Raw genomic sequence first — 13,374 nt, 5'->3', positions numbered from 1 at the left:
GAGGTCTCTTCCAACTCTACTATTCTATGATTCTATGATTCTATAAAGTGTCTTCTGCAAAAGAGTCCTGGTGTCTCACATTACGATTCCCATGATTCCATAGCACTGAGCCATGGTGGTTAAAGTGTTGCCAAACTGGATTAAACCTACAGTGTAGATGCACCTTATGTCAACTTGGACAGTTTTGCATTTGGCCCCTCTTCTTCTGTATGATGATAGGCAATAGTTCTCAAGATATTTCAAGGCAATTTTTTAAAGTCTTACCTAGAGATGCTAGAGGTTAAATGTGAAACATTCTACACACCAGTAATGTTATTGAGAATCTTTTAAATATTTAACACTATGTTCAAATTAAAGTTGAAACAGGGTTTCTATAACTGTAGAGTTTCTATAATCATTAGTTACCGTATATACTCAGGTATAAGCTGACCCGAATATAAGTCGAGTGACCTAATTTTACCACAAAAAAACTGGGAAAACTTATTGACTTGAGTATAAGATGAGGGTGGGAGACACAGCAGCTGCTGGTAAACTTCAAAAATAAAAATAAATATCAATAAAGTTACATTAATTGAGGCATCAGTAGGTTAAATGTTTTTGAATATTTACATAAAACTGTAATTTAAGATAATAAGATTTTAATAAGATAAGACTGTCCAACTCTGATCACCTATATACTTGAGCATAAACTGAACTGAATATAAGTTGGCCAGGACCCTCACCCGTCTATAAGCCAAGGGGGGCATTTTCAGTCCTAAAGAAGGGCTGAAAATACCAACTTATACTCAAATATATATGGTACTTCTTTGAGTTAAATATTTTTCTTCTAAGAGTGAGCTTTGCAGAGCTCAGAATGTGCTTAGATATTTGAAACCTTTATGTTTGTACCTTTGCTGGATTTAATCTTTTTTGATGGATAACACTACCTTTTGAAACTTGAAAAAAAATTCAAACTAAGCACAGTTTATGTGTTTGCTTCATTGAGTGGCTCTCTTCTCAATAGTCTGGCTTCCACATAAAAGAAAAATCCAAAATCCATATTAGGGTACTATCTTTGGATTTTGTTTTACAGCCAACAGCTGCTTCTCTGTTACATAAAACGAAAGGACTGCCAAAACGGCAACAGAACTACCTTTTCAAAGATTACAAAGAAAGGGTAACAAAGCTACCATTCTTTATTAAAAGAGAAAACTCTTTCTAAACTTTATTTTTCATTATCTTTAGAGAGCGGTATCTAGAACTGAACAGCCTTCCACATATAGTTACACTCAAGAAGAAAACTTTTTTATTTTTAAGAAATCAAAGCATCATTACCAACATTGAAAATCCATTCTTTGAAATATGTACTGGAAATCTGTCCATTGTGTTAGAGCCACTCACCTGTGCTTTCACACTGAAAAGAAGCATGGAATAAATTTGAATTAAGAGTCAAACAAGATATGACAGAAGCTGGCCATGTACCTGCATTGGGATTTCAGCAAGTGAACAAAAAGAGAGATGTGCAATTGAAATTCCATTAAGAGTGAAGGAAGGATTGCTGAGCCCTTTCCCCATTTACCCATTTCTGTTATAATTACCTCCCCTCAGACATTTCCAGTCCTTACAATGGATATCTTTTAGTCTTATAAATCAACAGGAAAACAACTAGGAGGGAATGCAATGAGGAGTGCTACTTGTTTGGCTATCAGCAATGCAACCCATGTTCACCTTCTCAGTGAAGTAGTTCATGCATTTACCTGGAAGCATAATGTTGTGCTATGATGCTGCTTTCTCAAGAGGCTGTCTCAATGTGTTGAGTACATGTCTCAATGACTGTCATTGTGTTGAAATACCCATTCTCACTGAGGGTGAGGAACATTATGAATATTCTTTTAATTCCTCCCATTAAGATTTTTTGTGTGTGTCAGGAGTGACTTGAGAAACTGCAAGTCGCTTCTGGTGTGAGAGAATTGGCCATCTGCAAGGACATTGCCCAGGGGACGCCTGGATGTTTGATGTTTTACCATCCTTGTGGGAGGCTTCTCTCATGTCCACGCATGGGGAGCTGGAGCTGACAGAGGGAGCTCACCCGTTCTCCCCGGATTTGAACCGCTACCTGTCAGTACTCCTGCTGGCACAAGGGTTTAACCCACTGCGCCACCGGAGGCTCCTCTTATTAAGATGGGACTATTGCCTTGTCCCATTGAATTCAATAAGATGCAAATGGAACTAGCTAAGTCTTGATTGGGTTTTTCATTGGGATATCATCTCCAGTGATTCCCTCAATTGTCCTTGGTTGGTCACTACTAATTCAGATGACACAATCTATTTGTGAAATTCTTTTCACATGCACGAACACAGACAAATACAACAACACCCTACTCCTTCATCTTAGAAATAGCATTGCAACGGGTTACACACATACCTTGCCTTTCTTGGTGAGAATTTGTTTATAGTGGAGCCAGCCTTCTTTCCTCACATCACTGAAAGTGACATCCGACAGGTCAGATGTCGAATGCCGCTTTGATCGGGTATCTTCAGAGGCACCCAAGCTATCCAAGGACTACAAGGGAAGGGGAAAACAAAGAAGGTCTGATAGGTACCATCAGTGAACAAGATAACTGTTGCTCAAGTAAAGAGGAAAAAGAGAAAGAAAGAGAAGTATGCATGAACAGAGAAAAATGGCTGCACCATCTGGATTAGGGAATGAAATTACCTCCAGAGCTTTTTGATACAGCCAGTAGGCTGTAGGGGTGTGTGGAAATGACAGGCAGAGTCTACAGATCCACATGGCTGCTAAGAAAAGGGAAAACCACAGCACAGCAAACTCTTACCCCATCAGTGAAGAAACTCCGTAACATACGGAGGCTTGGCACACGGCTTGGTAACCTCCTGGAAAGAAAGTATTGATACAATTGGCAACAGCAATGAAATTTTAAAAAGAAAAAGAAAAAAAACTAAAAAAATTACTTGCAAATCACCTCAGCTAATTACCTCCCTAAACTCAAGGATAGAACTACTTCCAAAACTACTTCCAAAACAAAATGGAACAATACGTTTGATCAAATAAACTCAATAAAGGTAGGTTTGATCCTCCTCTCCATGCCTTTCAAACAAACTCCCATTCATCATACCAAATCAGTAATCAGTCAATATGATGAAGAGTTATGCCAGGATCCACTTTTGAATCCCAGTATTGGGAGGGAGGCATTATATAAATAACCATTTGCCTTAGGGGTGATAAGGAGCTCAGGAGAAAGAATCTGGTACCAATGGTTACCTCTAGATACAATGTGCATAACTATACACAACACATTTGTATGAAAAGATGGTTGTAGTCAAGCACTAAAACATTTTTCCATGTAGAAGGTCCTGGGTTTAACCCTTGCACTTCCAACTGAAAGATTTTAGGTGGCAGGGTTGAGAAATTTGGGAAAGCAGCTGCCCAGCTGGATCACATTTCTAACTCATAACAAAGCGTTACATGTGTTATCATTCTTTGTCAGGCAAAATCCCATGTATGTTTTTTGCCATGAAAATGTAAGATGCAAAGCAGAGAGCATCCTGAAAGGGCAATCCTATTGCCCTCAGAGTGTACGTAATTTCACCTCAGTAAACTGGCTGTGCAAGATTTTTTATACAGCTCCCCAAACCTGTTTTCCCAGAGATACAATATATGCATATATCATGGAAATCAAAGCCTCTTTGACTGCACTTCCTCAAAAACTGTCTGCTGTCTACAGCTACTCTTCTGGAATTTCCCATCAATTCTGAACAGATTAGAATAATTCACCATTTGAACAAATTGGATGAATCCACAATCTTTTCTCCTTCACCCCTACTGAAAAAGAGCAAATTGTAAGGAGTTTGCAAAAAGGAGGTGGCAAGCAGAGATGTAAGAAAACACACTAACCTCAGAAACTTCCCCTCATCCCGAAATGTGTTCAGACCATCGTCACACGACTTGGAACGTTCTGTGGTTATGGCTAAGAGGTAGGAAGACCGGCGACTGGCTTTGATGTTGCCTGTGACAAGAGATGACAGAGGCATTTTGTTTAAGGACAGCAAAGATGAACAGCAGAGGGTGAAGTGGCCAAATCAGGTGAAAATCCTGTGGCCTCCAGATGCTGATAGACTTCAACTGTCAGTAGCCTTAAAAGAGCATGGTCAATAGCCATGAATGCAGACAGCAGTAATTCAAAAACATCTGAAGGACCATGGGGTCCACAAGTTTGATCTAGTACACTGTTCTGCCTTTCCACACTCTGGTCCCATTCTTCTGCTGTCAAGCAAAGACCTCTGACAGCTGACCAGTTTCATGTACCTATGTGCTTTTACAATGTCTTGAAATCATATGCTGTTGTTGTTATTGTTATCACAGACTCATAGAGTTGAAAAAGATGTTAGTTTTGCCCATCTGTTCAGATAATTTTGAATTCTGATCCTGTCCTATGGGGTATTCCTCCAAAATTAGTGTCATCTTCAATTTAACAAGCATGCTCTCTATTTTGTCATCTAAACCACTGATAAAGATGTTGAGTAGCACCCCACTAGTCACTTCTCTCCAAGATTAATAAGAGTAATTGGTGACCGCCCTTTGTGTTTGTTTCCTCAACTAATTACAAATCCATCTACTGTAACTACAGCATTATCCAGCCCACGTTTTACTGGCTTGTTTGCAAGACAATTAAGATATGCTACATCCACAGCATTCCCTTCATCTCCAAAACATGTAACATTATTGACAAAGAGAGATAAGATTAATCTAGCATGACTTGAGAAACCTGTGTTGACTTTTAGTGATCACGGCATTCCTTTCTTAAGTGTCGACAGACTGTTTATTTATCTGCTCAAGAATCATTTCTGGTACTGATGTCAGACTGAGTGGGTAGAATTTGTTTGGGTCCTCTTTTTCCCATCTTCGAAGTTAGGGAAAACATTTTCCCTCTTCTAGTTTGCTGAGTTTTCTCCTGTTCTCAGAGATAATATTCTGAGACTCTTTCTGCTAGTTCATTTAATTCATTTACAGTAGCCAGGTATTTCTACACTAACACTTTACCTATTCTGTATTGCCTTGCTCTATGACACCATCTGATCCATATTATTAATATTAGTAGTAGTAGTAGTAGTAGTAGTAGTAGCAGCAGTAGTAGTAGTGTTTTCTGTATTTCTTAAATCTGCTTGTGAGTTAGATTCTTTATGACACATTTATAGGATAATGGCAGCAAATAAACTAAATTAAGTGGATGTATGCTACATTTGGCTCTTGAAATTGCTCTGGCTATTTTAAAAAGTCTTGCTTTAAATTAATTTTAAAGACTAATCTTAGTCTAGATTTCAGTCTGTTTTTAAAAGTTTTTCTATAATCCAGTATAAGTAATATCAGAGGCACTTGCAAACTAAGAAAGAAAACAATAATTCTCAGTACCATGCTAGCAATTCTCTCACAGTACACAATCTGAGACTGACTGCCTTACAAGTCTAAGGTTTAAGGCTGTTGGCTTTCAAAGCCTTTCTTCCTCTAGCATTGTGATTCAGCTTCAGTGGAATTTGTTATAAAACATACCACTTTCATTTTTCTTTCTTTCTTCTTTTAACACAGCTAACCAATTTGGGGAGAACAATTCCCAAGCGAATTCTTCTTGCTCTAATTTCTATGCAGGTTCCCAAAGACACCAAAATCTATGGTTTTCAAAGTGGAAAAAATATACTGCAGTCTTTCCAGTTATGAGCACTATTTTATTCTCTGCCATTGTGAGAGAGGAGATAAACATAACCATCCACTGGGTATTAAGCATACTGATGGTGCTCTTGCCTGAAAATTCAACAATACCTCAGACTGACAAATGGTTTTCAATAAATTCCTGTCAAATTTTAAATAAAACCCTTCAGCGTGTTTAAACTGTTGAGTTAAGTCAACTTTCTGAAATATGAAATGCTAAACTGTGTGGAGTGCTCTTAAACTTCTAGCTTTGTAATTTAAGCACTAAACAACCTTATATTACAGGTTTTTTCATGTCAGAAGCGACTTGAAAAACTGCAAGTAACTTCTGGTTTGAGAGAATTGGCCGTTTGCAACGACGTTGCCCAGGGGGACGCCCAATGTTTTACCATCCTGTGGAAGGCTTGTCTCATGTCCCTGCATGGGAAACTGGAGCTGACAGATGGGAGCTCACCCCACTCCCCAGATTCAAACTGCCAATCTTTCAGTTAGCAGTCCTTCTGGTACAAGGGTTTAACCCACTGCGCCACTGGGGGCTCCCCGCTACTTGCCTAGTAACCACAGGGAACGGCGAACTGCTTGCAAGCCAGTGAGAGAATTGGTGGAGGAAGAATTGAGGACCCCATTCCTGCACCATACTCCAGACAGAAATGCAAGTGGGTTGATAGAGGAAAGCTCCCCCTTTGAAATAAGGTCTATACTATTAGTAATGACGCAGACATAAGAATTTGAGTACTCGCTGAAACACCATCTTCCATACAGATATTGCACATTTATATTATAGATATTTAACTCTACTATAACACTGTCAATAGGTTCGGTTCTCTCTTCAAGACTAGAATTCCCAGTAGACTTACTAGCCCTTGTCATCTTTTGGTCACCAGATCTAACCCAAGCAGGCTAATGTTCAGATACTAATGTTCTGGAAATACTTACTGCAATCCTGGGAATAATGGCGGTTGACAGCAAAGGTGAAAGTTGGTGAGGAGGGGCTAGTAGAGAGTATAGGAGCAGAGTTCATGGCACTGGAGACAACGGAGGAGGCAGGGATGTGCTTTGCCTTCAGGTCAATGCTGGGACTTGTTGGCTCGTCTGGAACAACAAAGAATACCAAATAAATAAACAAATAATTCAGTAAGTAGAAGAGAGCTACTTTTGCTTCCAGTAGTAGAATAGAGCACAGTAGATTAGTAGAGTAGAAAATGGCACTATCACCCACCCACTAATAGCAAAGGTGCAAATCCAACCAAACTATTTTTAAACTATAGTCAGAAAATCCCTCCAACACTGTTCTCCCTCTGCTATCAATCTAAATGCAGTAACATATTACAATAATACTCCCATAATCCATGGGAGATACGTTTCCAGTAGTTACATGAAACCATGAATTTGACTGAATGCTATTAAAGTACTTTGCTTCTGGTCCCAGTATACTATAGACCTGCCCTGGAGATCCTAGAGTTTGCTACATAAGTATCTTCTCTAAATATGGGATATACTCTAAAACAATTCTGTGGTGACTTTGAGGGGAAATATACCATAAAATGGCCTGGAGGACCTAGCAAATTCCTAAAGAGACCATTTTCCCCCTGGGTGTGAGTAAGCAAAACAGTGGACCTGAGTTCCACAGCTATAGGGGACTTACTATACAGTTAGCAATTTGCTTCTTTATCATGGCACTCGTTTTCTGTTATTTGAGACTGCTCTGGCTAAAGGTAGAGCTGGCCATGGAGGCACATTCATTTTTGGACAAAGTTTCCTAGATCAAAGAAATCTCCAAGAGCTAGAAGAATCCTATATGTGCCCATTATTTTATTTCCTTCTCAAAAGGAGGTGGATTAAGAACTGCAGAGGATACTTCTCTCAAAAAATAAGAAGTCCCCAAAGAATCCTTTGCATCAGCTTTAAATGCTTCTGTCCAGGAGAGGAGGCTGATAATGAAGGAGAAATTGAGGAATGAAAGCGGGAAATAGGTGAGCAGTTAATACAAGTGTGATCTGAGATGGAGTTGGGAAGAACTGAGAGGGAGGATGACAACTTAAGAGGCTAAGATGGTTACTGATGTGCCACCTACGTGTATTAAGGTTATGGTTTGCACACTTATGAATTCTCAGCACTCTCATTGGTGCTCAATAACATGGACCAAGGCTTCTCACAAAAGTGATACAGCTTGCAAATTTGCGGGAAATCCAGGAATTTTCTAAAAATTACAGACAGAATGCCTACTGTCTGCTTGTAACGATGCAGTTCCCACAAATACAAATAATAAGCATGAGTAGGACTCCAGAACACAATGTGGAGGCTAAACTTAGATATCTACTCTTTGGTCTTCCATCTGCATTTCATAGAACCAAAGAATCACAGAATCATAGAGTTGGAACAGACCTCATGGGCCATCCAGTCCAACCCCCAGTCAAGAAGCAGGAAAGTCACATTCAAAGTATCCCCGACAGTATCCAAAGAAGGAGACTCTACCACAGTCTGGGACAGAGAGTTCCACTGCTGAACAGCTCTAACAGTTAGTTCTTCCTAATGTTCAGGTGGAATCTCCTTTTCTGTAGTTTGAAGCCATTGATTCAGTACTAGTCTCCTGGGCAGCAGAAAACAAGCTTCCTCCTTCCTCCCTATGATTTCCCCTCACATATTTATACATGGCTATCATGTCTCTTCTCAGCTTTCACTTCTGCAGACTAAACATGCCTAGCTCTTTAAGCCGCTCCTCACAGGGCTTGTTCTCCAGACCCTTGATCATTTTAGTCACCCTCCTCTGGACACATTCCAGCTTGTCAACATCTTCCTTCAATTGTGGTGCCCAGAACTGGACACAGTGTTCCAGGTGTGGTCTGACCAAGGCGGGTAGCATGACTTCCCTGAATCTAGACACTATACTCCTATCTATGCAGGCCAAAATCCCATTAGCTTTTTTTAGCCACTGTATGACATTGTTGGCTCATGTTTAACTTGTTGTCCATTTGGGTGCCCAACCTTCAGATATTCATGGGATTCAACTTGTAATAGAAATTGCTTGTAAAGAGACATAACAAAATAGCAGAAACAATGGTAACATGTAGATGATGGAAGAAAGTGTCAAACAGAACCAGTGTCAGCTTCCTTTGGTCCAGGGAGATCTTTAGGAGATTTAGGACCACAGATTTGGATTTGGATTCAACTAGCAACTGAAAGTATAGTCAGATGCAAAAGTGGTGTATGTCCTAGATGGAAATGAAGTATAGCAGAATTGTCAGGCCTTTTTACTTCCTGTACAGAAGATTTCTCCTTCTCCTTATATTTGTCCATAACTCTCTCTTCACCTTGTTTCACATCCAGTCCAACAGACTGAAATGTGAGGTTACAGTCATGTTTCAGAATCATGAAACTGAAAGGAATTGGAACTACTATTTCTTTCTGCACAATATTCGTCAATGCTACTTCCCAAGCAATGGAGATTTCACTCAGAATGAGGAATCAAGAAGAAGTCAAGTGGTATGCATTAAGGATTAGACTACAATTCCTAAAATACCCTAGCCAACCTGGACAGATCCCATGCTGGCTGGATAATGCTGGGAGTTTTAATCCAATAAAGTAATGTTTCAAGTTATGGAGTCCAAGCATCTTAGTCCATTCTTCAAATTGCTTCAAACATTTTCACCAGGTTAAAACTCAGTGGTACACTTGCCCAACGTGCAATGTCTACTTACCAATAAATGGGATGGATGCGAGTGAATCCTCTGGTGTAGCCAAAGGGGCCACACCACGCTTGTTGTCTTTACCGGCTACCTGCGCCGGTGGAGGTGGATCGCAGATGTCTGTTTCCTTCATATCATCTGGAAAAACAAAATTCATCTGCCTTGCAGGAGGAGGCATTTTGCGTCCAGTTGGGGGCTTCTGCCGGAGAACTACTTCCTCCCTTCTCTCCTCAGAGTCAGGCTGCAATTGTTCTGTAGGCTGAGGTGGAGAAGCCCGCTCCAGAGGTTTTGTGTCATTCTCCTGTTTGGCTGGTCTTTGGTCCACTGGGATCTCGGAGCGACTGCTCAAGAGAGGCTCTGGGCAAGGTGTGGGGGCACTGGGGAGCATGGCAGCGGGCAAAGACTTTTCAACATAAGGTGGCGTTGAGTGGTTTCCTTGCCTTTGAGAAATATTAAAAGTTGGAAGGTCACCAAAAGTAGCATCCCGGAATGAAAGGGCATGGAGTAAGCCAGTCCGACGCTGGAATGAAGGGCTATAGCTTCGGTAACCGATGTACCCAGAGTCATCAATGCTCTGGAGGTTGGGCTGGGAAGGGTGCTTTTGCACATGTGCAGGAAGCGGATCCCTAGAAGAGGCAGAAGGGAAATAAGAACCAGGATGATTAGGCAGAGCTCGGTTAATTTGCCCATGCCGGTAAAATCTGTCAGGTGGCCACATACACCTGTCGTATCTAGGAGAAACCAAAGCACTCTGCTCAAGAGCTTCCAAGGATTGCCCATATTTCACCAGATAGTTCTCTGACCTGGCACGGTAGCTCCAGCCGTCATGGGCAGGGGATTGGGTCAAGGTGTCCTGGGAAGCACTGTGAGGCCAACCCCGGGAGGCTGGTGCATCTCCCAGGCGGTCTTGCGAGACACTCCGGTAGCGAGGTGGCATGGCACAGTGTCGCTCCTCTGAAGAGCTGCGGCGTGGCACTTGGCTCGAGATCCAGTTGGACAAGGCCTGCTGGCATTCTAAACGACTGACAGATTTGGGTGCAGCCCCAATACAGTCCCGGGAGGGCCGGCCCTCACGGGAAGTATCCTTCAACCCACCATGAGGGAGGTGGTCAGGAAGATGTTTGGGGGGCCCATAGGAAGCGTGGTTGGGCATAGAGGGAGCGGGTGGGACACAGTACCTTTCAGGTAAGGGGGTGGTTATAGGACCTGGGCAACTGCTATTGGAATAGCGAGAAAAAGAGCCAGAAGGTGGGGAGGGTCTTGAGACAGGAACCCTCTGAGTCAATCCATATTGGACTTCCTCTGTGCGATGAGTGGGGCTGGAATGGTTGCTACTGAAGTTCTGTGTGGACTCAGGCCAAGCACTTGGGGGGCTTCTGTGGATTGCTGTGCTGTTTAAGGAAGATGAAGGACCTGAAGATCCCGAGTGATACAGCTGCCTATTGTCCACCTGTTGTCCCTGGTAGGTCTCAGCTGATGAAACATCCTGAGGAGAAGGTCTTGACTGGAAAGGGTAGGTTTTGCGAGGATAGCATATTGGTGGAGGTTCAGGGATGCTCTGGGCCCCTCCAGAGTATGGTTCATTGCCCTTTAGGTAGGCATCTTGAGAATATGCCTAGAACAAGTGAATAAGAAAAGGAGAAAATCAGTAAGTTGTAGCTGGGAACTATGGATATAGAGGCAACTATATTGATGCAGGCAAGAAGACTGAAAATGATAAACGAATGCTCTTTAAATCTGCCCTTCAAGACAGAGAACTGTTCTGAGTATACGTAGCTATGTTTACTAGACACATGGCAGCTAGACAAAAACTGGCCTCCAAATTTACTGCTTCTTTCTCAGATGCCCATCAGCAAGAGGTTATTGTAAGAAGTTGTAAAAATAAATTGCAAAGAGGGTGCGCTTTGGGGAGAAGAGTCGTGGCTTATCAGATCCCATTTCATTCTCAGTCACTCTGCGAAGCCCTTGTCTCTCAATCTACTACCTAGGCCCCTTCCATGCAGCTGAATATATGGCAGTGTGGGCAGATAACCCAGTTCAAAGCCGATATTGTGGGATTTTCTGTCTTGATATTATGGGTTATATAGCTGCGTAGAAGAGTCTGAAATGTTTTTTTTCCAATCTGGAAGTTTTTTTCTCACACCCCTCAAAAAATCCTTTGTGATATGCTTATTCTGGGGGCTACATGACCAGAATTTCACTTTTGATCATGGTAGCTGCAGCAGCACGATGCAGCTAATACAGGGATTGAGGTGCTGAAAACAACTCTGTGATTCCTAGTACCTGCCCACCCCTACTGCAACAAGGCCTATTGTCATTTGAGATGTGTGAACATTTCTCTGGGTCAACTTCATTACATTTCTCCAAATTCCACCTGAATTTTCTTTGCATCCTCCCTTCATATCAGATTGCAAGATCTTAGGGCCTCTTAGGAGGATAGGATCTTGCATGGAAATCTGATTGCATTTTAATGCACTTTATATAAAATATATACATTTTTCCACTGACTAAAGCAACTGTGTGCATGTTTGGTATTTTCAACTGTGTGCATGTTTAGTGCACTCGCTCTTCCTCTAAAATATAATAAGCTTTGCAAATGCTAGGTGAAGTGTGTTACTTCTTGAAATGAGTCTCAAGAATGAGAAAAAGCATCTCCCATTGAGATTGCCTAATCCAATATAACAGTTTTCCATTCCCCCCTCTTTCACACTCCTTATAACTAGCTGGCAGTCATATTTATGATGAGAAATATTCACTACTTTCTGTACTCTTTGTACCCCTTTTCACCAACAGTATGCAGCCTGTCCCAAACTTAGACTATTGCATGCTTCCGTCTTCGTGCCATTTCTTCCTTGGCAAACATCATTGCTCTTCAGCTCCCTGGCTTTCACTCACTACCTTTAATCCATTCTGTACCAATGCAGAACCCCCAAGTTCCTAGGCACAGCGTGATATTTCTGTCCCAGCCAAAAACGTCTTCCACTTCCCTTATGGCAACTTTGCAAACTCACAAGATGCTGTACAATCATCGCAGTTCAACCAACAGCTGGTATCAAAGGGGTCTGCCAAGTTTTTAGCCCACACAGTATTTATATATCTTGTTCTTATGTGCCTCCAAGTAATTTCCAGTTTATGGTGACCCTAAAGTGAACTTGTCACAAGGCTTTCTCAGCAAGGGGCTTTTCCTTTGCCTCTCTCTGGGGATGAGAGAATGTGATTTGCCTAAGGTCAAATCCATAACTTAGCAGGATTTGAACCCTGATCTCCAGAGTGATAGTCTACTGCTCAAAACACGACACCACGCTAGCTCCCCATTTACACAGGGAATTGCATATACATGTATATGTCTCGGTTTGACACTTCAAAAATAGAGCTAACAAGTTACTTTAGCAAATGCACAGCATCAAGTTCCTAAAAGTATGGAAGAAAGTATGGCTTGGCCAGAAAAAAACAACCTGTCCTATGCCTCCCTCCCATCCTCCCACGGCCTACCCACCTGTAAACTGACTCTCTTGATGGGCAATAGAACAGACAGTGGGGGCATCAGCAAAGCGGAACCATAACCACTGTTTTCCATGCCAGATGTCTGGGTGAGCCAGTGACAACTCATACCAAGTGGGTAATACTTGAGCAGGAAGGTTGTCATAAATGATACCTTACCCAGACTCCCCAAAACCTTAAAGGCAACACTGCCGAAAATGTGCTTGTTAACTTCTACTGACATCAGAAACATGTCAGTGAAAATATTTAAGATATAAGAAAGACAAAGAACAAACACGAGGCATGTTTAATCCCAAATCTGTCTCACTAAGATAAACGAAGATTATTTCTAGGTAAACAAGCATGCACAGGATTTAATCCTTATATTTCAATATTTTCCAAGTACTTCTATTTTCAACCTTGCCAAGATACAAACCTGCCACTGAAGTGAAAAAAAAAACACTGCTCCTAAATCACCTGATTCCCTTTGGTCATGCTTTGAAGGAA

The 13,374-nt window shown here is 41.6% G+C and overlaps 1 protein-coding gene across 7 annotated transcripts in view; it reads right to left on the bottom strand.

The window, feature by feature from the left end:
- The window catches only part of arhgap23 (Rho GTPase activating protein 23), a 224,433-nt gene that overhangs the window by 46,762 nt on the left and 164,297 nt on the right, over positions 1-13,374 (bottom strand). For all 7 annotated transcript variants that reach the window (XR_010007237.1, XM_062984338.1, XM_062984339.1 and 4 more), the window contains exons 7-11: positions 9,400-11,002; positions 6,638-6,793; positions 3,893-4,004; positions 2,814-2,871; positions 2,405-2,542 (exon numbers count right to left, since the gene is read on the bottom strand). Coding sequence is in view for 6 of the 7 variants with exons in the window: in XM_062984338.1 (XP_062840408.1) it covers positions 2,405-2,542; positions 2,814-2,871; positions 3,893-4,004; positions 6,638-6,793; positions 9,400-11,002 (2,067 nt within the window). In the remaining variant the exon portion in view is untranslated. The remainder of the gene's footprint in view (positions 1-2,404; positions 2,543-2,813; positions 2,872-3,892; positions 4,005-6,637; positions 6,794-9,399; positions 11,003-13,374) is intronic.

This window comes from Anolis carolinensis, chromosome 6, assembly GCF_035594765.1.
Source record: "Anolis carolinensis isolate JA03-04 chromosome 6, rAnoCar3.1.pri, whole genome shotgun sequence".
NCBI lineage: Eukaryota > Metazoa > Chordata > Lepidosauria > Squamata > Dactyloidae > Anolis > Anolis carolinensis.
This window is presented reverse-complemented; position numbering and strand designations above follow the sequence as displayed.